We start from the raw sequence: 22,398 nt of genomic DNA on the forward strand, positions 1-22,398 counted from the left end.
ATGAGTGTTGGAGGGGGTGTGACAATAAAGGGGTAGCATAAAGGAGTTCCTTTGTGGCTGAGGAACAAGAGTTGTGTTTCGATTGTGGTGGTGATTATATAAATCTATACCTGTGATGATACTGCACAGAACTACAGACACACACACACACACACACACAAGTGCATATAAAACTGGTGAAATCTGAATAAGGTCTATAGATTACACCAATGTCAATTTCCTGGTTTTGATACTGTTCTGTGCACAGCGTTTTTAACAAGTTCCCAGGTGACGCTCATGCTCCTGGTTAGGGACCAACTCAGAGAACCATCAGTAGAGCAGTGGTTCCCAAATCTATTAGACATTAAGAATCACCTGGGGATCTTGTTAAAATGTAGATTCTGATTCAGTGTATCTGGGGTGGAGATGCAAACTCTCAGCATGGGTGATGGATGGGTACAGGGAACCTCTCTCTTTCTGCAACCTCCTGTGTATCTATATCAAAAGTAAAAAAAAAAAAGAAAAAAAACAAGCCTGTGAAGTATTATTATCCCATTCTACCGATTCTATTGATGAAAGACCTAAGGCTCATAGAGGTTATACAGCAGGAAAGTAAAGATTTTACCCTACTTCTCCTCTGACCCCAAAGTTGTGAGCTTCCCTCCCTACCACAGAGTCTTAGGTGTAGAAAGGGAGCTTCCAGAAGCCGACCCACACAGTTCCAAGTTCTTCTCCACTTGTGGCTTCAGAAGTTTCTATTTACAGCTGTTTAGTGTCTGATTCTGCAGAGAGCACATGGGTATTAACTTTTCTACCTGGGCAGTGGGAAAGCCTAAAGTCTATGAGCATTGTTGCTAGGTGCTGTCAAGTCGATTTCGGCTCACAGCAATTCCATGTGACAGACTAGAACTGCCCCATAGGGTTTTCTAGGCTGTAATCTTTACGAGTCTTTCTCCCAAAGAGCCACTGAGTGGGTTCAAACCCCCAACCTTTTGGTTAGCAACTGAGTGTTTAACATTGCACCACCAGAGCTCCTTTTATCAACATCAAGCTGGTAGAAAGCACTTGGAAGGATTCTACTATGTGCTCTTATGACACGTCTTTCCCCATCTTCATCAGGGCTCTGGGTGAAGTAGAAAGAATCTCTCTAAGCACCCGCAGTTAGATTGCTCTCAGAGTGAAACATGCTTTGTCATCCACTCTCTCATTTACTTTGTCTGCTCCTTCCAACTTCACTACGTGGTCAACATGTTGCTTGGCTGAGGTTGGAGTGCGGAGGTTCACTGAGAAGGTACGTAATGACAAGATGCCTGAATTCACAGAGCTTACAGCCTGTTTGAGAACAGGGACAAACAGCAAAAAACAGTAAGCAAACAACAAAAATCAAGGCAAGATAACATGGGGGTTAGGGGAACAGCCACCAGCTCTTATTAGCTCTTATTCCAGATTAAAACTGCTTCAAAGTGAGGAGGTATTGAATGTGCATCTCACTGTGAGCAGGTAGTAAGGACTCACAAGCTTGTTGAGCTTCAAGATAACAGAGAAAATGCACCCAGTTAGTTAAATCTGCTTAGCAGACAGATGATCCTTCAGAAAGGAGCTAGAGAATCTCAGGCTAAAACAAAGGCATTTGCAAGGACACAGGGACATTAAAGTGTATGCCATTACGTGGGGGCAAATGGTGAGTAAAACAGTCTATCTTGACCTACTCTGTCCAATATGGTAGCTACTAGCCACAGGTGGGAGCCCTGGTGGTGCAGTGGTTAAGAGCTCAGGCTGTTAACCAAAAGGTTAGCAGTTTGAATCCACCAGCTGCTCCTTGGAAACCCTATGGAGCAGGTCTACTTTGTCCTATAGGGTCACTGAGTTGGAATTGACTTGACGGCAATGGGTAACGGGTAGCCACATGTGGCTACTGAGCACTCAAAACGAGACTAGTCTGAAATGAGACGTGCTATAAGTAGAAAATACTGGATTTCAAAGACCTAGTGCAAAAAAGTAAAATAGCTCAATAATTTTTCTATTGGTTATATGCTGAAATGATGGTAACATTAATTCCACCTGTTTCTTTTTGCTTTTTTATGTCGCTACTATTAGGTGAGTTTCATCATAATCTATGGGGCAGCCTGTCTAGACGATCCCTATTCTTTCTGATGTACATTCTTTTTATTTTTTCCTCCGTTTTCTTCTGCAACAGCCAGAGTTTAGGGTGGTTTTTCTCTTAAATGAAGCTTCCTTTATCTCAACGGGTGATATTATTTATAAAGTACTTTGAAAGATGGTAAAGAGGCTGAAGGGCCTCTGTACTTAACAATACTTCCTTTGTAATACTTTTCATATTCAAAATGAACAAATGAGATAAATACTAAAATCTGAGTCTCTTCACTCTGAAATTACCATCAGAACATTATCCTTTTAAAACATTCCTGAAGTTTCCATGCAGGCTCAGGTTCTATTCGACTCCTTGCTTCCTGAGGTAATACAAATTATATTTCTAGGGATCTGGAAGTGATTTTAGACAGCACTTTGGTTCTTTCCCTTCTGAGACACATTGGCACAAGGCTCCTGGAAAGTGTATTTTGATTTTCCTTCATTGGCAGTGCAGTGATTAAGCACTTGGCTGCTAACCCAAAGGTCAGTGGTTCGAATCCATCAGCCACTCAGTGGGAGAAAGATGTGGCAGTCTGCTTTTGTAACGATTACAGCCTTGGAAACCTTATGGGGCAGTTCTACTCTGTCCTACAGGGTCGCTATGAGTCGGAATCGACTTAACAGCATCAAGTTCACAGGGACTTGACTTGCTTTTCCTTTCCTGAGGGGTCTGCCCAGTGTCTGGTGTCCCAGGAAGAAGCATTTATTTCTCTTTTTTCATCCTGTTTTCAAGAGGGAACCCAGAACACTGACGTTAATTTGAGGGGAGGAAGAAGGATTTGAACTGACAAATTCTCAGTTCTGAAGCTGAGTTACTATAATACAGCTTCAAAGTTCTCTGGATGATACAGTTATTGTGCTTAGCTACTAACTGAAAGGTTGGAGGTTCAAGTCCACCCAGAGGCATCTCACAAGAAAGGCCTGGTGATCTACTTCTGAAAAACCAGCCATTGAAAACCTATGAAGCACAGTTCTGACACACATGGAGTAGCCATGTTTTTATCATTTAAATGATTAAACGTTTTAAATCTAGCCTTACCAGGAAGGGGGCACAGTGGTCAGCTCAGGGTCAGCAGCCTCCAACTCTGCTTCTCTCCCTATCCCCTGCCCTCACCCCTGGGTGGTGGCTAGGGGTGGAGTGGCCATCATAGAATAAGCTGGGCAGTAGCATGGACAGAAAAGCCTTCACCCTCTCCTGTTACTACAGTGGCATGGCTATTTCAAATCAATTGGTTCAAATCAACCGCTTCACAGGACGGGTTCAAGTAAGGCGGTGTCTGTTACAACCCTTAGAAAATGGCAGGGGGCTACTAAGATGGAAATCAGCATGAGTGTAGATAGAGACACCACTAGCCAGGAAAGTCACTGAGAAGCAATTCAGAAAGACCCCAGTTAAGTCCTCACTCACTAAAATAGGGGGAAACGGATATGTTGTACTTGGCCAACCTGAATTGAGCAAAATAAGCGAGCTTTGGTGGAGGGTAATAACTGGCCTAGGGGAGAGTTCACTTCAAATCTCATGCTCTCATCCAAGCTGAGGTACTTTCAAAAGGTATTCATGGGGATATGAAGGGTATAAACAATTAGTGTCTGGTGTGTCAGGCTGTGTGCCAGGTGCTAGGGGGACAAGAAGAAGCAAGGTACCACCTCTGCCTTCAAGGGCCTCCATGGCTGGTGAGGAAACAGATAAGGCTGCCATTTCAATACTGCAGTGTGCTAAGCCCCAAAGCAATGTGTAATTATGAGCCTAGTAAACCCAAACCCGTTGCCCTCAAGTTGATTCTGATTCATAGTGACCCTATAGAACAGAGGAGAACTGCCCCATAGGGTTTTCAAGGAGCACCTGGTGGATTCGAACTGCTGACCTTTTGGTTAGCAGCCATAGCTCAACCACTACGCCACCAGGGTTTCCATGTAGGAACATGCAAATCAGGACAAGGGGAGATGGGGGGGTCACACAAAGGTTCCAGTGGTGACACTGGAGCTGACTTTTGAATAGGAGCCTGACTTTATCAGGTAAAAGCCCTTAAAAAGGGTACTGGGCCCTCTTTGAGGGCACAGGCTCTCCTCACTGGCTTGTAAGTGGTCATAGTGGAGAAGCTCACACGGCAAAGAAGGGGGTACCTTCTAGGAGCCAAGGGCAACTGCTAGCTAACAGCAAAAGGCCAGACCCTCAGTCATGGAACTGCAAGGAAATTATTCTGCCAGCAACCTGAGGGAGTTTGGAAGCAGATTCTTCCCCAGTCAAGCCTCCAGGTGAGAACACAACCTGGTCCACACCTTGACTACAGCCTTTGAGATCCTGAGCAGAGGACCTGGCTAAGCTATGCCTGTACTCCTGACCCAAGATAATAAATGCATATAAACTGCTAAATTTGCAGTAATCTGGTAAGGAGCAATAGAAAACTAATACAACATTCAAGGCTCCTGGGGGTGCCACCTGGGGAGTAGTTGAGGAGCAGGAAGAGGTGGTAATAATAGCAGCTAGCATTTACGGAGTACTTACTAAGTGCCAGACACTGTACTAAGATTTCACATGGCTCTGACTTAATCACAATAGTAAATCATGTTAATTGCCCATTGTGCAAAGGAGTCTCCCTCTTGAGAGCGGTGGACAGGCCAACCCATGTTTAGCAGCATACAGTCCCCATTCCTTCCTCCCCAACTCCAGCAAACAATCCCCAATCAGAAAGTATGTGATTTGTGCTTTAGAAATTCCAGAATCTGTGGACCCTTAATCAAGGACTTTATTCCTTTAGTTACTGCCAGCTGGATTTTAGCAAGTACCATGGAGCCTGCTGAATTTTATGTTATCAAGCAGAAAGAATGGAGCCTCCAGACATTTCCGGGCTCATCTCCTGTTACATTTTCCATGAGATGACTCTCCAGGAAGGGCAGGCAAGAAATATTAAGACACATTTTTCATTACTCAGAGAAGTTTTATTTAAGTGGACACAACGTGTAACACTAAAACACTGTTTTCACCTTTATCTACTACAGACACAGCAGCCTTAGTTTTTAGTTCATCCCTTTTTATATGGGAATGCAGAGTTTCACCAAGTGACTTAACCGGGAAGTAGGAAATGTAATAGTGGTAACCACCAACATGCAGTGCTTTCAAGATTCTTGTGCTTTGTAATGGAACATCTTCCAGCACCATGATTCATTCTCGTTCTCGGATCTTTGTGGAACAGAAACCAAGATGGACTTAATTTTTTATGTCACTCTCCCCTCTGTTGGCAGCATTTTTTACAAAATGACACAACACAAAGAACAAACACATTTTTTCTTTAAAAGTTTTTGAATAAATTCAGTCATTAAAAAGAACTTCAATTCTGCCTAGAGCACCACTTTAATGAACACCATTAAATTGTACTGATGGCACTTTAAAAAAAGCCAACCTGTTAAAGAGGACCTAATGGTCTCAGTATTTCTGTAGGGAACTCTTGTAACCCTGCAGAATTCTACAAGAATCTTCCTCCTCTTGTGGGCAGAGAAAAAACATTCAAGGCATGAGAAACTTGTATAACTTTCTACAAACTTGAAGAATAATTACTGACCACGCTTCATGCTTTAAGTGACAAACTATTTTTACAGGGGAACCCCGAAACACAATACATTTCATTTAAAGCAGGCAGGGCAAAACACTCACGAGTTAACATCTATTACGTTCCACATATGACACAATATCATCTTTGTCAATCTTTAAAAAGGTTTCACTTGCGAATAGTAAGAAAAATGCCAATGACTGGCCAAAAGGAACTATGAACCTCACCGCCCTCAGACGAAACCTCGATTACATCAGCATCCCTTTTCAAGAGGATGTAGAACTACCAAAACCAGAACCTTCGAAACTTGAACATCCCTAATCATTACCAGTCAAAACTGAACTTGTATTAAACTCGGAAAGCAGTCACGATTTACTCCATAATGAAAAGCGAAAGCCTATCACTACTTTTATGTGGAAACCTATTCATTTACAGAAATATTCCTCTCTCTACCGAGCAGCTGAATATGCCTCCCCTCCCCTGCCAAGAACCATGTCTTTTAAAATTGAACCACAGTTGCCAACAAAGTATGATTTATCCTAACGGTTTGTTTGCTAATTCATTCATTCAACAAATATTTACGGAGTGACTATTACATGCCAGTCTCCCTTTCGGGAGCTTGAGATAAAGCAGTGGATAAAAAATGTCCATCCTTTTAGATCTTCTATTTATCCCAGACTGGCAATAAGAAGGAGTCTCTGGGTGGTGCAAAGGGGTTAATGCGCTTGGCTGCTAATGGAAAGGGAGGTTCAAGTCCATTCAGAGGTGCCTTGGAAGAAAGGCCTCGTGATCTACTTCTGAAAAATGAGCCACTGGAAAAACCCAGTGGAGCACAGTTCTACTCTGACATACATGGGGTAGCCATGCATTGCAGTGGATCCGAGGGCAACTGGTTTGGGCAGTAAGTCAAATAAACCAAGAAATGAATCCATTTAAAAAGGTGTAAAACAATTCTCCTTTAAGAGCTGAACTAATCCTCATGTGTCCAAGGACCACAGTGGCTCGGTCCCAGGTAGGAGAGGATGCTCAGTAAATGGGTAGTTTCCACAAATGAGACATAAACAAACCAACAACACCCACCATGCACTTTTAAGTTTCTAGCTTTCTCATAGAACAAAGTAGGAGGAAACATTTTACAAATGTAAATGCCCACCCACCCACATTCCAGACAATGACTCGTGGCCAGAGAAAGGATAGGAGTCAATGTAGGTTGCCTGATCATCCAAGGACCACTGCTGCCCACTCATGTTGACCTTGTTCCATCTGACTCTGAAGAATGAAGGTCGTTACACAAAAGGTACAGTTCGTTCAAAAGTATGCGAACATGACTTCATATGCACACTTACAGCTGAGTCTCACTGTTGGAAGGGGTAGCTTTTCACAGAGGCAATGGGGGCCCCCTTTCTTTGAAGGTGGCATAGCCTTCTGCCAGTAGAGCACAGCTTCTCCACCAGGATGTAGCGGCTGTTAACAACCTCTGATGGTGCATTTAGAATGTTGTATCTGAGGAGTGAGTGGGTTCATCATTGCTTTGAAAGGAGTCTCAAGGGAGTTTGTGACCTCCGCAAAGGTTAAGAACCTCTACATTAGAGGGTCTCCGCTCCTGCCCTGGTAAATTAAACGTGCGGCTGGAGTACTGCTTTCAGAGGATCTGTCTGATTTCCAGCTGTAACGCTTGTTATGAGTCTGGTTTAGCCTTGCTAGGGAGACATGAGCCGGAAACAAATCCTGAGGTGGTCCTTCGGGATCTGTTTGTCCCTTTTTATAAGGCAGTGAATGACTCCTTTCCCTCAGGAAACTGGCTCCTCAAAAGGAGTCCCTTCGAGCCAGCAACTCACAGTGGGTGGAAAAGTTAACTTTCCTAATAAGACTCTTTTTTCTTCAAACTGCACTGTATGGTCAGGCATCCCTGTCAGCATTTTAGAGCCACAACTGTTGCTCATCGGCAACCTCACCGTATCCCACTGGCTTGCCCTCCCTACCCTCTGCAAGGTAATGCATAAAGGCAATTGGAGCTCTTGCTGTTCAAAATCAGTGTCTATGCTATTCCTTTGCCCAAGCTTCAATCTGGAGGATTTGTGGCTAAAGAACCTTAGGAAGATCATCTGCCTCTATGAAAAACTGTAACTAGACTCTCAAAACCATCAGCTATGGGAGAAAGAAAAAACAATATGGCGCCTCCCAGGAGCACAGTGTATTTGCTTGAAGTTCTCTGGCAGGGCTTTTACTTAGCTACTTTTTCACCTCTTAATACCTGCCTCTGTCTCCACAGCCTTTTACTAGATTCTGAACTCCTCAAAGATGAGGAACTGCCACAATCGTATCTGCAGAGCCAGTGACTAATAGGATGCCTGGAACATCACGAACCTTACTGGAGCTCAGAGGGTGGGAATGGAAAAATGAACTGGGCAGAGGTCAAGGGTACCAATTATACTGACCCTGATAAAAGGATTACACATGACAGCAATTTTTACCACTTCACAATATAAATTAGTCTGTAGAAAAGATGAGGCTTTTTTTTAAAAAAAGATCACACTCTAGAAAAACACATTCCATAAATCTTTTAAATTATAAGATATCAGTGTAGAAAACTGTGATAGAAACTCTCAGATACAGTGATAGAAAAATGTATCGAAATCAATTATTTTTGTTGCTGCCATTTTGAGGTCACATTATAATTCAACAGTAATAAATATATTATAGAGAATAATTTAAAATATTGACTGAATCTTTGATATTTATCATCAGCTTTCCATCTCAGAAATTGTCACAAAAGCAAAAATAAAATCTGCTTTTCTGAATGTTCTGGAAGGCAGACATCAGCATACATATTTTTTGTTCTTTATAAAATGGTAATTGGACTAGGTAAGTAACTATCCCTAAGAGTCAAAAGTAAACTTTGAGGTTCCTGAGGATTACTCACTTCAGCAACGTATTAATTTTTTTAGAATAAAAATGCAAAGTCCATAGAGGTAATTTTAAAGAACTCTATCAACTGTAAACATAGGATATATTTACATGGTCAGAATTGAGAAAGGTTTTTAACATCTTGAGCTGGCCTTCAATGTTTATTTAAAAAAAAAAAAAAAAGCAAGCTTGGGTTTTATCTTATTCACCCAGCATTTGTAATATTATTCTATAATTCTCCATCAATGCTAAAATGTTCCTCCCAAGAGGCCTCAATTCTGACACTGTATGACTTAAAATGAATTTTAAAAAAGCTGTGTTTACAAATAGACATATGTATACCCATTTCACTGCAGCACTGTTCACAACAGCAAAAAGATAGAAACAACCCAGATGCCCATCAACAGATGAATGGCTAAACAAACTATGGTACATACACACAATGGGGTGCTATGCAATGATAAAGAACAATGATGACTCTATGAAGCATCTCACGACATGGATGAATATGGAGGGCATTATGCTGAATGAAATAAGTCAATCACTACCATAAAAACTCATGAAAAGGTTTACACACAAAAAGAAACCATCTTTGATGGTTACAAAGGAGGGATGGAAAAACAATAAATAGACAATAGATAAGTGGTAACTTTGGTGAAGGGTAAGACCATACACAATACTGGAAGCCAGGACAATTTGTACAAGGCAAGGTCATGGAAGCTCCGTGGACACATTCAAATTCCCTGAAGGACCAAATTACTGAGCTGAGGGCTATGGTGACCATGGTCTCGGGGAATATCTAGCTCAACAGGCATAATATAGTTTATAAAGAAAATATTCTATCTCCTACTTTGGTGAGTAGCATCTGGGGTCTTAAAAGCGTGTGAGAGGCCATCTAAGATATTCCACTGGTTTCACCCCTTCGGGAGCAAGGGCGAATGTAGAAAACTAAAGACACAAGGGAAAGATCAGTTCAAAGGACTAACAGACCACAATTACCACAGCCTCCACCAGACTGAGTTCAATACAACTAGATGGTGCCCAGCTACCACCACTGACTGCTCTGACAGAGATCACAACAGACGGTCCCGGACAGAGCTGGAGAAAAATGTAGAACAAAATTCCAGAGTTACTGGCCTGACAGAGACTGGAGAAACCCCAAGAACATGGCCCCCAGACACCCTTTTAGTTCAGTGACGAAATCACTCCTGAGGTTAACCCTTCAGCCAAAGATTAGACAGGCCCATAAAACAAAACTAGACTAAATGGGCACACCAGCCCAGGGGCAAGACAAGAAGGCAGGAGGGGACAGGAGAGCTGGTAATAGGGAACCCAAGGTGGAGAGGGAGAGTGTTGACATGTCGTGAGGTTGTTAACCAATGTCATAAAGCAAATGTGTACTAACTGTTCAATAAGAAGCTAGTTTGTTCTGTAAACTTTTATCTAAAGAACAATAATAAAAAAAAGTTGTTTTTAAATATAAAATAACCTGTTAAGTTGTTCTGGCTCCAAGCACATCATAGAGTAGATGTCATTTATGTGCTCTGATCATATTAGGTAAAGATGTCCCTCACTTTAAACATCCCCATGTTCTGTTAATGTGTTTAAGTTCTATTTTCAAATGCCTCTGGCAACAGAGGAAAGCGCTGTAGGCACCCCCTTTGAGGGTGACTGATTTAATTGGTTCTGTATGTTTAGATTTCCCCATATAAACATCACAATTGTATGAACTGATATAAAGTTTTCAATCAAATCAGTGCTTGGGCCTGCTGCTCTTCAGAGCACAGCCCAACAAACAGTGGTTAGAGGATTTCAATTAGCCAAGGTTGACATAACAAGAGCCTGAATATGTGTATGAGAACCATGGAATCCGCACTACTCTCAGTTTAGGTCACTGCCAAGAGCATGTTGACCTATGGTCCATTTAGCCAGTGAATGTTTTTCTCATCCAACAGTAATTAAGAGTACATGGGAGTTGCATATTTAATTATATTCTGATATGTTATTATTTCATAAAATAAAACAAAAAACCTTCCAACGTCCTTGCCTTCTAGCAGCTCTGGGTTGCGTTGCCACCATCTGTACAGAAAGGTGTTTCTCCACAACTTCCAAAGGGCTATTACTCTTTTGACTATTCATTCCTTCCACTTTCCCATTTGACGAGGATATATATATATATCTATATATATAGATAGATAAATATATATATCTCTCTCTATATAGATATATATATCTATATATATTTTTTTTATATATATACATACACACACACACTTGCTGTGGTTTACTTATCTATGACTTGCTTCTTGTAGGAAGTTGATGAACTATTCTTCACAACATTCTTTTGACCATCATTTTCATCAGGGACTCAATAAGACATGCCCAATGTCTCTAAGAAGAACCATTTATTGCAAACCACCATGGACGTTGACAGAGGTGCTTCAGCCAAAATGAATCCCATATTGAATCCCCTATCAGCGAAGTCACAGGTCTGAAGTTCAAGGGAAGAAAAAAATCAGCAAGAAGAATCCATAAGTCTCTGCCGGACATTCACCTCTCCATTATTTGCATTAGTTTCACTGGGTACCTTCAAATCTGCCAAAATTGAAAACAAATTATGACAAAAGTGTACATCTGCACATAGCAGGAACTATCAGCACTTATCAAATATTCTGAGATAAATCTGTATTATATTCTTTGCTTTACCATGTTTTATTTGGTGAAACTTCAAAACAGTGAAATTAATTCAAGGCAACAGTTAAATTGATAAACTTTCAGTTAGTTTTGAAATAGACAGACAAGGGGATCAGTGGTACAGAGAGAAAAGCCAGTAAGATAAGACAAAAGTAAGTGAGGGGGCAACACGCAGGAGTGCTTGAGCAAGAGGCACAGAGGAGACAGAAAGTCAGTGAGAAGGAAGCAAGAACAATCAGAAAAAGCACAGACACTTTCCTTCTTTGGAAATACGGGACACCTTCAACTCTTTTCCCCTCTCCCAATATGGAGAGACTTCATCTGAGACCACTCTACCAAAACGGTTTAACAACAGCAGGCAGAGTAAAGATTCTCAATCATTCCTAAAATGTGGCTGTAACGGCACTCATTGGGCTCCCTCAGCCTCCGCCTGGAGGGCTAACCCTACCTTGGAGCTCTGCCATCTGGCTTTTCTGCTCCCCTTCCATCGCGCTGGCAGCAGGCTTGGGAGTTTTGCCATCAGCAACGTCCATCTTGATCATGCCAAGGTTAGGCAGAAGTAGCATTGGGTCAACTCCCTGACCACTGTTTTTGATATTTTCCAGTATCTGCAGACACTTGTATGACTTGAGTTCACTTATGTTCTCTTCTAGGAAAAGGTTATAGAGGCTCAAGTCGTTGTACCCTTCAGACTTGAAATGCAGAACATCAAACGTGGGCAGGATCTCATATACTTTGAGAACATCCGTCTTCTGTCGGAATGGAACAAACAGTGTGTAGATGATGACAGGAGCCAGCAGAGCATAAACCGCCAGGTTAATGAAGCTGAGCAGCTGGAAGATGCCCACCGCGATGAGTTTGCACTGAAACCGATCGGGGACAGTGCTGTCGTTCTTTAGGATCCCTGACTTGATGCTGCAGACAAACTCGTCTGAAAGTGAGGACAGGCTACAGTAATAGCCCAGGTAGACACATGCTAACAGTATAATTGTGAGTGTTAGCACCCTGCAGCCGAGGTACTTGACTATTAAATAACTAGAGTTTTTCTTTGTCTTCAAATACTGCTCCACAATGGGGTACTTGAAGTGGCTTTCAGGTATCTCCCACAAACTAAAAAGGAAACAAATAAAAATAATTCAAACCCTCACCAAGCCCATCACATATGAAAACCAAAAACACATTCAACCATATAATATTAAAAATCTCAAAGGCTTCCCTTCCACTTCATTAGAGTACTAGAGAGTAAGAGCAGGTTTTAAAAAAGAAGAAACAAAAACAGAAAGAACAATAATAAACCACTTTTCCCCTTAATATTTTAGAGAGTCTAGTTAATTAAAGGAAACCCTGGTGGTGTAGTGGTTAACAGCTATGGCTGCTAACCAAAAGGCTGGCAGTTCAAATCCACCAGGTGCTCCCTGGAAACCGTACGGAGCAGTTCTATTCTGTCCCATAGGGTCTCGATCAGTCAGAATCAACTCAACAGCAATGGGTTTGGTTTTCTGGGTTTAGTTAATTAAATCACAACCCATCTGTCAGTCTGTTGTATCGTGGTGGCTTGTGTGTTGCTATGATGCCAGAAGAGATGCCACCAGTATTTCAAATACCAGCTGGGTCACTCAAGGTGGACAGGTTTCAGCAGAGCTTCCAGACTAAGACAGACCAGGAACAAAGTCCTGCAAGCTACTTCTGAAAATTAGCCATTGAAAGAAAACCTTATGGATCATCAGATCATCATTGAACTTGCTTGCTTTGGAAACGTCACCAGGAGGGATCAATCACTAGGGAGGACAACATGTTTGGTGAAGTAGAAGGTCAATGAGGGCGTGGGTGAGACAGACTGGCACAACAGCCACAACAATGGACTCAAACATGCTGGGGACTGGGAGGATGATGCAGGACCAGATGACATTTCGTTGTTTTATATAAAGTCACCATGAGCCAGGGTCGACTCAATCGCAACTAACAAGAACAGTTACTTAAATGAGCCAATATATGTACATTCTTAGACCAGTGTCTGGGACTCGGTAAATGCTGTTTGTTAAATACATTTGATAGCTCCTATTCTGCAGCTTTCTTTTAAATAACAATTTTCTATTAAATTGTGCAGAATAAGAAAGTGAAAAATTTCTGGACTCAACTAGAACACACACATGCCTCCTCCAGGTGAGGGGTGGGAGGCAGACAGCTCAGCGGGTATGCACACAGGGTCTGAGAACAGGCAGATATGGTTTAGGTCTTAGCTTGTTCACTTTTTCTTTTTTTAAATTTTATGGTGTTTTAGGTGGAAGTTTACAGCGCAAATTAGTCTTTCATTCAAAAATTTATACACAAATTATTTTGTGACACCAGTTGCAATCCCTACAATGTGTCAGCATTCTCCCTGTTTCCCTTTCCACTCTAGGTTCTCCATGTCCATTTGTCCAGTTTTTCTGTCCCTTCCTGCCTTCTCGTCTTTGCTTTTGGGCAGGTGTTGCCCATTTGGTCTCATACACCTGATTGAACTAAGAAGCACATTTCTCACATGTGCTGTTTGTTTTATAGTCCCGTCTCATCTTTGGGTGAAAGGTGGACTTCAGGAGTGGCTTCAGTTCTGAGTTGGTAGGATGTCCAGGGGCCATGGCCTTGGGGGTTCCTCCAGTCTCTGTCAGACCAGTTTGGTCTTTTTTGTGAATTTGAGTTTTGTTCTGAATTCTTCTCCCACTCTGTCGGAGACCCTCTATTGTAATTCCTGTCAAGAGTGGTTGGTGATGGTAGTCAGACACCATCTAATTCTGGGCTCAGGATGATGAAGGCTGTGGTTCATGCGGTCCACTGGACTAAATGTGTCCTTGGTTTTCCTCATTCTTCTTTGCTCAAAATGTGATTGGACCAAGAGATGTATCTTAGATGGCCACTCACAGCTTTTAAGATCCCAGGCACTACACACCAAAGTAGGTGCAGAACATCTTTATGAACTATATTATGCCAACTGACCTAGAAGTCCCCTGAAACCATGGTCCCCAGCCCTCAGCCCCAGTAACTCGGTCCTTCAAGGTGTTTGGATGGATCTAGGAAGCTTCTATGACTTTGCCTTGGTTAAGCTGTATTGATTTCCCCTATATTGTGTGTTGTCTTTGCCTTCACCAAAGTTAACACCTGCCTAATATCTGGTTAGTGATTTCCCCTCCCCACCCCTCTCCTCCCTCATAACTATCAAAGATTGTTTTTTTCTGTGTGTAAACCTTTTCTTGGGTTTTTATTATCGTGGTCTTGTAAAATATTTGTCCTTTTGTGTTTGATTTATTTGACTCAGCATTAATGCCCTCCAGATTCATCCCTATTATGGGATGTTTCACGGATTCATCATCATACTTTATTGTTGTGTAGTATTATGCCAATTACCCCAGAAGTCCCCTGAGACCATGTTTCTCAGCTGTCATGGATTGAACTGTATCCCCAAAAAACATGTGTCAATTTGGTTAGGCCATGATTTTCAGTATTATGTGGTTACCCTCCATTTTGTGATTATAATTTTATGTTAAAGAGTATTAGGGTGAGATTGTAACACCCTTACTAAAGTCACATTCCTGATCCGATGTAAAGGGAGTTTCCTGGGAGTGTGGCCTGCACCACCTTTTATGTTACAAGAGATAAAAGGGAAGGGAAGTGAGCAGCAGAGAGGTGGGAACTCATACCACCAAGAAAGCAGTGCCAGGAGTAGAATGTGTCCTTTGGACCTGGGGTTCCTGCACAGAGAAGCTCCTAGTCCAGGGGAAGATTGATGAGAAGGACCTTCCTCCAGAGCCGACAGAGAGAGAAAGCCTTCTCCTGGAGCTGACACCCTGAATTTGGATTTCTAGCCTACTAAATTGTGAAAAAATAAATTCCTCTTTGTTAAAGCCATCCACTTGTGACACAGAAACCTTGGTGGCATAGTGGTTAAGTGCTACTACGGCTGGTACCCAAAAGGATGGCAGTTCAAATCAACCAGGCGCTCCTTGGAATCTCTATGGGGCAGTTCTACCCTGTCCTATAGGGTTCCTATGAGTCAGAATTGACTCAACGACAACGGGTTTACTTGTGGTATTTCTGTTATAGTAGCACTAGACAACTAAGACACCAGCCCTCCGCCCCAGTAATTCAGTCCCTCAAGTGGATGCTCTTTCACTTTTAGCTATAGGGCTTTGGCATATTTCTAATTTCTCTATGCTTCAGTGCTTTTATCTGGAAAACCCCAACCATTCATGATGGAAAAACAGGGGGGTATAATAAAGGCTTGATAATGTTGTTCTGAAGATTAAATGAGCTAATGTACGTAAAGTACTGGCCACAGGGTCTGGGACATAGTTAGGTGTTCAAAAAAAAAAAGAGAGCTACTGAGTAGTGTCTGGGGTCTTAAAAGCTTATGAGTGGCCATCTAAGATACTCCACTGGTTCCGCCCTGGCTGGAGCAAGGGAAAATGAAGAAAACCAAAGACATAAGGAAAGGATTTGTCCAAAGGACCAATTGACCACAATTACCACAGCCTCCACCAGACTGAGTCCAGACCAACTAGATGGTGCCCAGCTACCACCACTGGCTGCTCTGACAGGGATCACAGTATAGGGTCTTGGGCAGACCTGGAGAAACATGCAGAACCAGTTTTAATTCATGAAAAAGAAAAGACCAGACTTCCTGGTCTGACAGAGACTGGAGAAACTCCAAGAGTATGGCCCTCAGATACCGTTTTAGCTCAGTACTGAAGTCACTCCTGAGGTCCACCCGAAGGCCAAAGATTAGACAGGCCCATAAAACAAAACAAGACTAAAGAGGCACACCAGCCAAGGGGCAAGGATGAGGAGGCAGGAGGGGACAGGAAAGCTGGTAATGGGGAATCCAAGGTCGAGAAGGGGAGAATGTTGATATGTTGTGGGGTTGGCAACCAATGTCACAAAACATGTGTATTAACTGTTTAACGAGAAACTAATTTGCTCTGTAAACCTTCATCTAAAGTATGATAAAAAAAAGATAGCCATCAATATTACTATTACTACTGTCAACAGTAAGTGTGTGAAAAAGGTAAGGCACTGCCTACTTGTTCCCCATTTCTGTTACACCTTTCTCTTAAGCTCAGTTGCCTTATAACACTCTGTGCCGCTCTTTTTTTTTTTGGTGAAAATATACACAACAAAACATACACCATTTCAACAATTTCTACATGTACAATTCAGTGACACTGGTTACATTCTTTAAGTTGTGCCACCTTTTCTGATAGCTTTTCCCAAACTATTTTACCACCACTAACACAAACGCACTGCCCACCTAAGCTCCTCATTTATCTTTTCGAGTTGCTATTGTCAATTTGATCACATATAGACAATTCTTTAAAAGAGTGTAATGCTTAATGCAGACTTCTTTTCCAATTACGCTAAACTATTATTTGGTTCAAAGATGACTTCAGGGGATAGTCTCGGTTCAAGGTTTAAAGATTTCCTCAGGGTAATAGTTTTCGGAGTCATCTAGCCCCAGTGGCTCCAGAAAGGCTGGATTCTACAAGAATTTTCAACTATGTTCCACATTTCCTCCCCTTTGACCAGGATTCATCTATACAATCCTTGATCGAGTTGTTTCGTAATGGTAGCTGGCACCATCCAGTTCTTCTGGTTTCATGGCAAAGGAGGCAGCTGTTGGTGGAGGCAACTGGACACATATTCCATTTCCTCCACCAATTCCTCATCCTCCTTCTTCCTCTGATGCTCCCAGTGAATGCAGACCTTAGATGACCTCTCACAACTCTTCAAGACCCTAGCACTCTGTGCTTCTTCTTTAAGGAGACGATCAAAGCAAGCAAGCTATATGCAGTACCTTAACCTGCTAACCCTGGTAGAACTTCTAAAAGCTGAGAGAGTGATGTTGCATTGAATGAGAACTCTTGATGAAATGACAGGGGCTGGAACAGGCAGGTGGGGGTGAGATTTGGGGACAGCCTTCCTGGCTCCCACAGACTGTCACTAGGTAGATGACATTCCCCACCATCTATGGCAATGGGAGGCCCAGGTCAAGCTGGGCAGGAGAAGGGCTAAGGACTTGTTCTACAAAGCCTGATAAAATACCTGCTGGGGGGTACGTTACCTTTGCCCTGCATTCTCATTAACGGCTGTACTTGGGCAGGTATTTTCTCTCTTGTCGAGGTCACAGACACTCTTTGCAGCTTTAATTGCACGGTTGTAAACTTTGTCAAGTTCTTCCATGATAAACTTCAGATCTGAGCAAAGATGAGGTGCAGCCGTGAAACGCCAGAACAAGGAGGGCAGGTACAAGAGGATCGCAAGCAGTAACAGGATGTAGGGAAAAAACTGAAAAAGAAGAGCAAATCATGGGACTAACAGAGATGTCCCCTTACAACACACACACAAGTAACCAAACTTAAATGCTGCTCTCATTTTTTCTCAGAGACACATGTGCATGACCACGTTTCTTGTGGAGAGTAGGCTCATTACCTAATAACGCCTTCTTACGGCTAAATTCACCTGCCCAGGTAATACTTGATACCTTTTTGTTTCCTTCAACAATTGTTGATTGGAACTACATGGTGACATGTGGTGTCTCCTTTCTAATCACAGAAGAAAAAAAAACTTACTCCCATGTTCTTCAGTGTAATCCCCGAGTAAAATCCCAAGTAAGGAACAGGTAAGGGTAACAAGGATCTCCGCTTAAAAAAAAACCCCACTGCTATCAAGTCGATTCCTACTCATAGCAACCCTGTAAGACAGAGAAGAACTGCCCCATAGGGTTTTCAAGGAGCGCCTGGTGGATCTGAACTGCTGACCTCTTGGTTAGCAACCGTGGCATTTAACCACTACGCCGCCAGGGTTTTTTTTTGTTTGTTTGTTTCGGTTTTTTGTTTTTGTTTGAATTGCTGTGCTTTTAAGAGACAACTAAGGGTTATAGCTCCTGTTTTTCTCTTCTCTTTAAAATCTGGGAGAATCCCATAGAAACAAAGAACTTTACCCAAAACTAGGGAAATTTTGGCTTTGGTGAGCCAGGAATTATCCCAGTTAAACAGCTGAAACAAACAGTTAAAATTCACAGAATGCTAGTGTGGGAACAGACCTTGAGGACAGTCTAACACCTCTCTTCTACAGTTGGATAACCTCAAATCCAGAGAAGCTGACCACAATAGGCAACAGAATCTCGAAGTAAGCATTGGATCTGCACAAAACACACCAGAGGGGATGTGGAAGTTACGGAACAACCTGGTAACCACCGTCTGCTGGGTGGTCAGGACATGTTCAGCCTCAAGAGAAGATTTAGGAAGACCATGCACTGCAGTCAGAGGAGACTTGAGTCCAGGCTCCACCACCACCAGTTGAGTGGCCTTGAGATTCTCTGACCCAAAGACCCTCTGACTGTCAGTTCCCCTAACTATGAAATGGTAATGTAATACAAGGGTAAGTCAAAACGTATTGCTACGAAATCACAGACACCTTTATCAAACAAAAATATCAAAACGTGAAGCTATTGTTTCTTGACACATCTTCCATCTAGGCTATAAACTTCTGAAAGCGGTGTTTCCATCTCTCTAATCCTTCCCCAAATAATTCTGCACTCTTCGATTTACACTATGCCAAAATGGTAGTTTTGGAATCCTCGAGGGACCCAAATCATGTTCCTTTTAAATGCTGAGTTTCGGGAACAAAGAGAAGTCTGAAGGGGCAAGATCAGGGCTGTAGGATGGATGGGGTAAGGTTTCCCAACACAATTCTCACAGGACTGCTCTTGCTACCCTTGAAGACTGTGCAGGTGCTTTGTCATGATGGAAAAATTCCTCGGCTCTACTTTCCTGACCTGTTTCTCACCAATGCAGTTTTCAATTTTCTGAAAACTTCTCCATAATAAGCCCCTGTGATCATCCTGTGTCCTCTGAGAAAATCTATCAAAATTATCCACTTAGAATCCCAAAAAACAGTCGCTATAACCTTCTGAGCGGTCTTTCCTCCCTTGGCTCATCTTTGAGGATTTCCCCACCCTCCTTAAAATGTTTGATCCATTTAAAAACTGTTGTTTTATGTGGGGCAGCATTTCCATAAACTTGTAGCAAAGCTTCAATCATTTGGGAAGATGTCCAGTTGAGTTTTGTTAAAAATTTATTATTAGCCCTAACCTCAAAATCATTTTTTTCCATGGCACAAAAAGTATTGTTTTCTTTTGAAGGCACCCTACTGAGACTAAGACAAGTGCATTACTGAGAGAACTTGTCTGCAGCCATCCACTGATCAGAGACAGGTTAAAACACGTTCTGTTTGCAATGAACCTGTGTATGTGTGAACTGGAACCCTAGTAGCAATACATTTTGACTTACCCTCATACAGGTGTTATGGAGATTAAAATCAATAATATATGAAAAAATGCCTGGAATATAATATATACTAAAAAATACCAGCTAAAACTAGCAAAAGGGCTACCTAGATTGTCATGTTATTATCTTCAGTTGTCATCGCAATGACCCTGGCAAGGCCTATGTTCATGGCTCCATTGTGCAAATGAGAAAGCAGCAGCCTAGAGTGATTTCTGGGCCCCGTATCACAAAGATGGTAAGTGACAGAATCAGAATTTGAACCCTGACCTCTTTGACCCCAGAGCTATGCCTTTTCCACTAAAATCCGTTGCTACCAAGTCGACTCCAACTCATAGCTACCCTGTAGGACAGAGCAGAACTGTCCCATGGGGCTTCCAGGGCTGTTACCTTTATGGAAGCAGACTGACACATCTTTCTCCCACAGAGCAGCTGGTGGGTTTGAACTACCGACCTTTCGGTTAGCAGCCAAGGGCTTAACCACTACGCCAGCAGGGCTCCTTTTCTTTCCCACAAGACCCTGCAAAGTGCTTTACTTCCCTGCAACACTTTTCCCTACCTTAGGATTGGTCTACCCTCACAGACCCTCAGAATTTTAACTAAAAGAGGACACAATGTCCTCAGACTTGACACAAAACCAACCCCCGCTCCAAACATCTCTGGGAGTGGGCAGGGGGCCCAACACCGTTGCCCTCACTGTAATTTCAGACGTTCAGAAAAGTTGTAAAGATAGCACCGAGCATTCCCACATGGAAACCCCGGCGGCATAGTGGTTAAGTGCTATAGCTGCTAACCAAGAGGTCGGCAGTTCCAATCCACCAGGTGCTCCTTGGAAACTCCATGGGGCAGTTCTACTCTGTCCTATAGGGTCGCTATGAGTCAGAATTGACTCGACGGCAGTGGGTTTGGTTTTTTTGGGGTTCCCATATACCCATCACCCACTTCCCCCATTGCCAGCATCTTACATGTCAAACCTAAGAATCCAACACTGGCACATTTCTATCAACCAAACTCCAGACTTTATATGGATTTCGCCAGCTTCTCCATAATCTTCCTCTCTCTGTTCCAGGACCCAACCTGGGGCACCGCACTGCACTTAGCTGTCATGTCTCCCTCGTCTTCTCAGTTCTGTAACAGGTCCTCAGTCTCTCCTTGTTTTTCATGAAGGCTTTTTGAATGTGCAGAATAATATATACAGAATCACAAAGGAAACAGATTATATCGATATAAAACTATCCAAAAAGTTAAAAAACAAATCTGTATGTGCTTTTTTATGAACACATTAGATAGGTTCTAACAGATGGTCTGACAACTACTGTAACTTTGAAGTGTTGTTGCTGTTAATTGCTGTCAAGTCAGCCCCCAACTCACGGTGACCCTATGCACAAAAGAATGAAATGCATCCCAGTCCTGTGCCATACCTATGATTAGTTTCGGACTGAACTGTTGTGATCCAAATGAAAGCATATCACTAGGCCTTTCCTCCTAGCCTTCGTCTGGAATCATCACTGAAGCCTGTTCAGCATCATAGCAACATGCAAACTTCCACTCACAGACGGGTGGTAGCTGTGCACGAGGTGCTCTGGTCGGAAACTGAACCCAGGTCTCCTGCATAGAAGGCGAGAATTCTACCACTGAGCTACCACTGCCTCGTAACTGAAGTAGTGAATAACCTGTTGCCGTCGAGTTGATTCTGACACACAGTGACTCTACAGGACAGAGTGGAACTACCCCATAGCATTTCCAAGGAGCAGCTGATGGATTCAAACTGCCAACCTTTTGGTTAGCACCTGACCTCTTAACCACTGTGCCACCAGGGCTCCAAAGTAGTAAACAGTAAACGATATTTCACAGTATTTGTAATTTTTATGGAAGACAAAGTCATGGGTCTTTCTAATATCAGTGTGAATTGGAGCCTACATATATACTTTTTTTTAATGTTGTATCTTAGCTAGAAGTGAATTTTCAGCTAAATTCACCTGTCCAGGTAATACTGGACACAGGTTAACTACCAGTGTACAAAGGTAGAGCTGTCATGTTTTTTCTTATCCCTGTTCACAGTCCCCTGGTGCCATCACAGACCCCAGGTTAGGAAATCCCTGCCTCCAAGGAAAGAGAGAAATAAGCATAAATGGCCCAGGAAGTTCACAAGGCTCTCTCAGCACACACAGCTCCTTTACCTCGGGGTTCTGGCACAGGGTGTGGCTTCTCAGTTTGCAAAGGGCTGCCACACAATGACACAGACAACAGACTGTGATTAGTGTAATACGTAATTGGCTTCAGGGAGAAGCAGTGTTAGTTCAACGCTTGCCCACTGTGAAGGATGCCCATTTGTATAAAAAGGTAACTGTGTTACATGGAACTGTGCCACCTCCATCACCAACAGGGCCAGGCATTTCCTCTGGGAACCACAGCGGGAAATCATTTCTGACTTGGAGTTGTGAAATATTTTCACAAGCCACTTTTGTCTCTATGCCCTTTGAATAAGAGTATTTCACCTCAAACTGTTCGTCTGAATTAAAAAGTGACTGCTTACAACATGTGGCAATTTTTCTAACCCAAGTGGTGCAGTAATTAGCACCAATGAATAGTTCAGCACAGCTCATTGAAATTAGGAAAATGAAGGTTTAAAGGTATTACATATTGGATGTTTGCTTTCTCCTAAAATATTCTTGTATCTGGATCACCTCTGTAGGAATGTCGTTGAATGCCCTATTTCTGGGTTTTCTCCACAGTTAAACCTCTTTTTTTTCCCCTCATTAAAAATAAAAAGGCAACTTGCAGTGAGTCTGTAACAAGGTGGT

General features: G+C 42.5%; 1 protein-coding gene across 1 annotated transcript in view; it reads right to left on the reverse strand.

Moving 5' to 3' along the window:
- Window positions 1-5,038: 5,038 nt before the first annotated feature.
- Window positions 5,039-22,398, reverse strand: part of PANX1 (pannexin 1) — a 62,013-nt gene continuing 44,653 nt past the window's right edge. Inside the window, exons 3-5 of the mRNA XM_049889527.1 lie at window positions 17,371-17,594; window positions 11,728-12,389; window positions 5,039-11,180 (exon numbers count right to left, since the gene is read on the reverse strand). Coding sequence (XP_049745484.1) covers window positions 11,101-11,180; window positions 11,728-12,389; window positions 17,371-17,594 — 966 coding nt within the window. The 3' untranslated portion in view covers window positions 5,039-11,100. The remainder of the gene's footprint in view (window positions 11,181-11,727; window positions 12,390-17,370; window positions 17,595-22,398) is intronic.

Source organism: Elephas maximus, chromosome 7, assembly GCF_024166365.1.
Source record: "Elephas maximus indicus isolate mEleMax1 chromosome 7, mEleMax1 primary haplotype, whole genome shotgun sequence".
Lineage (NCBI taxonomy): Eukaryota > Metazoa > Chordata > Mammalia > Proboscidea > Elephantidae > Elephas > Elephas maximus.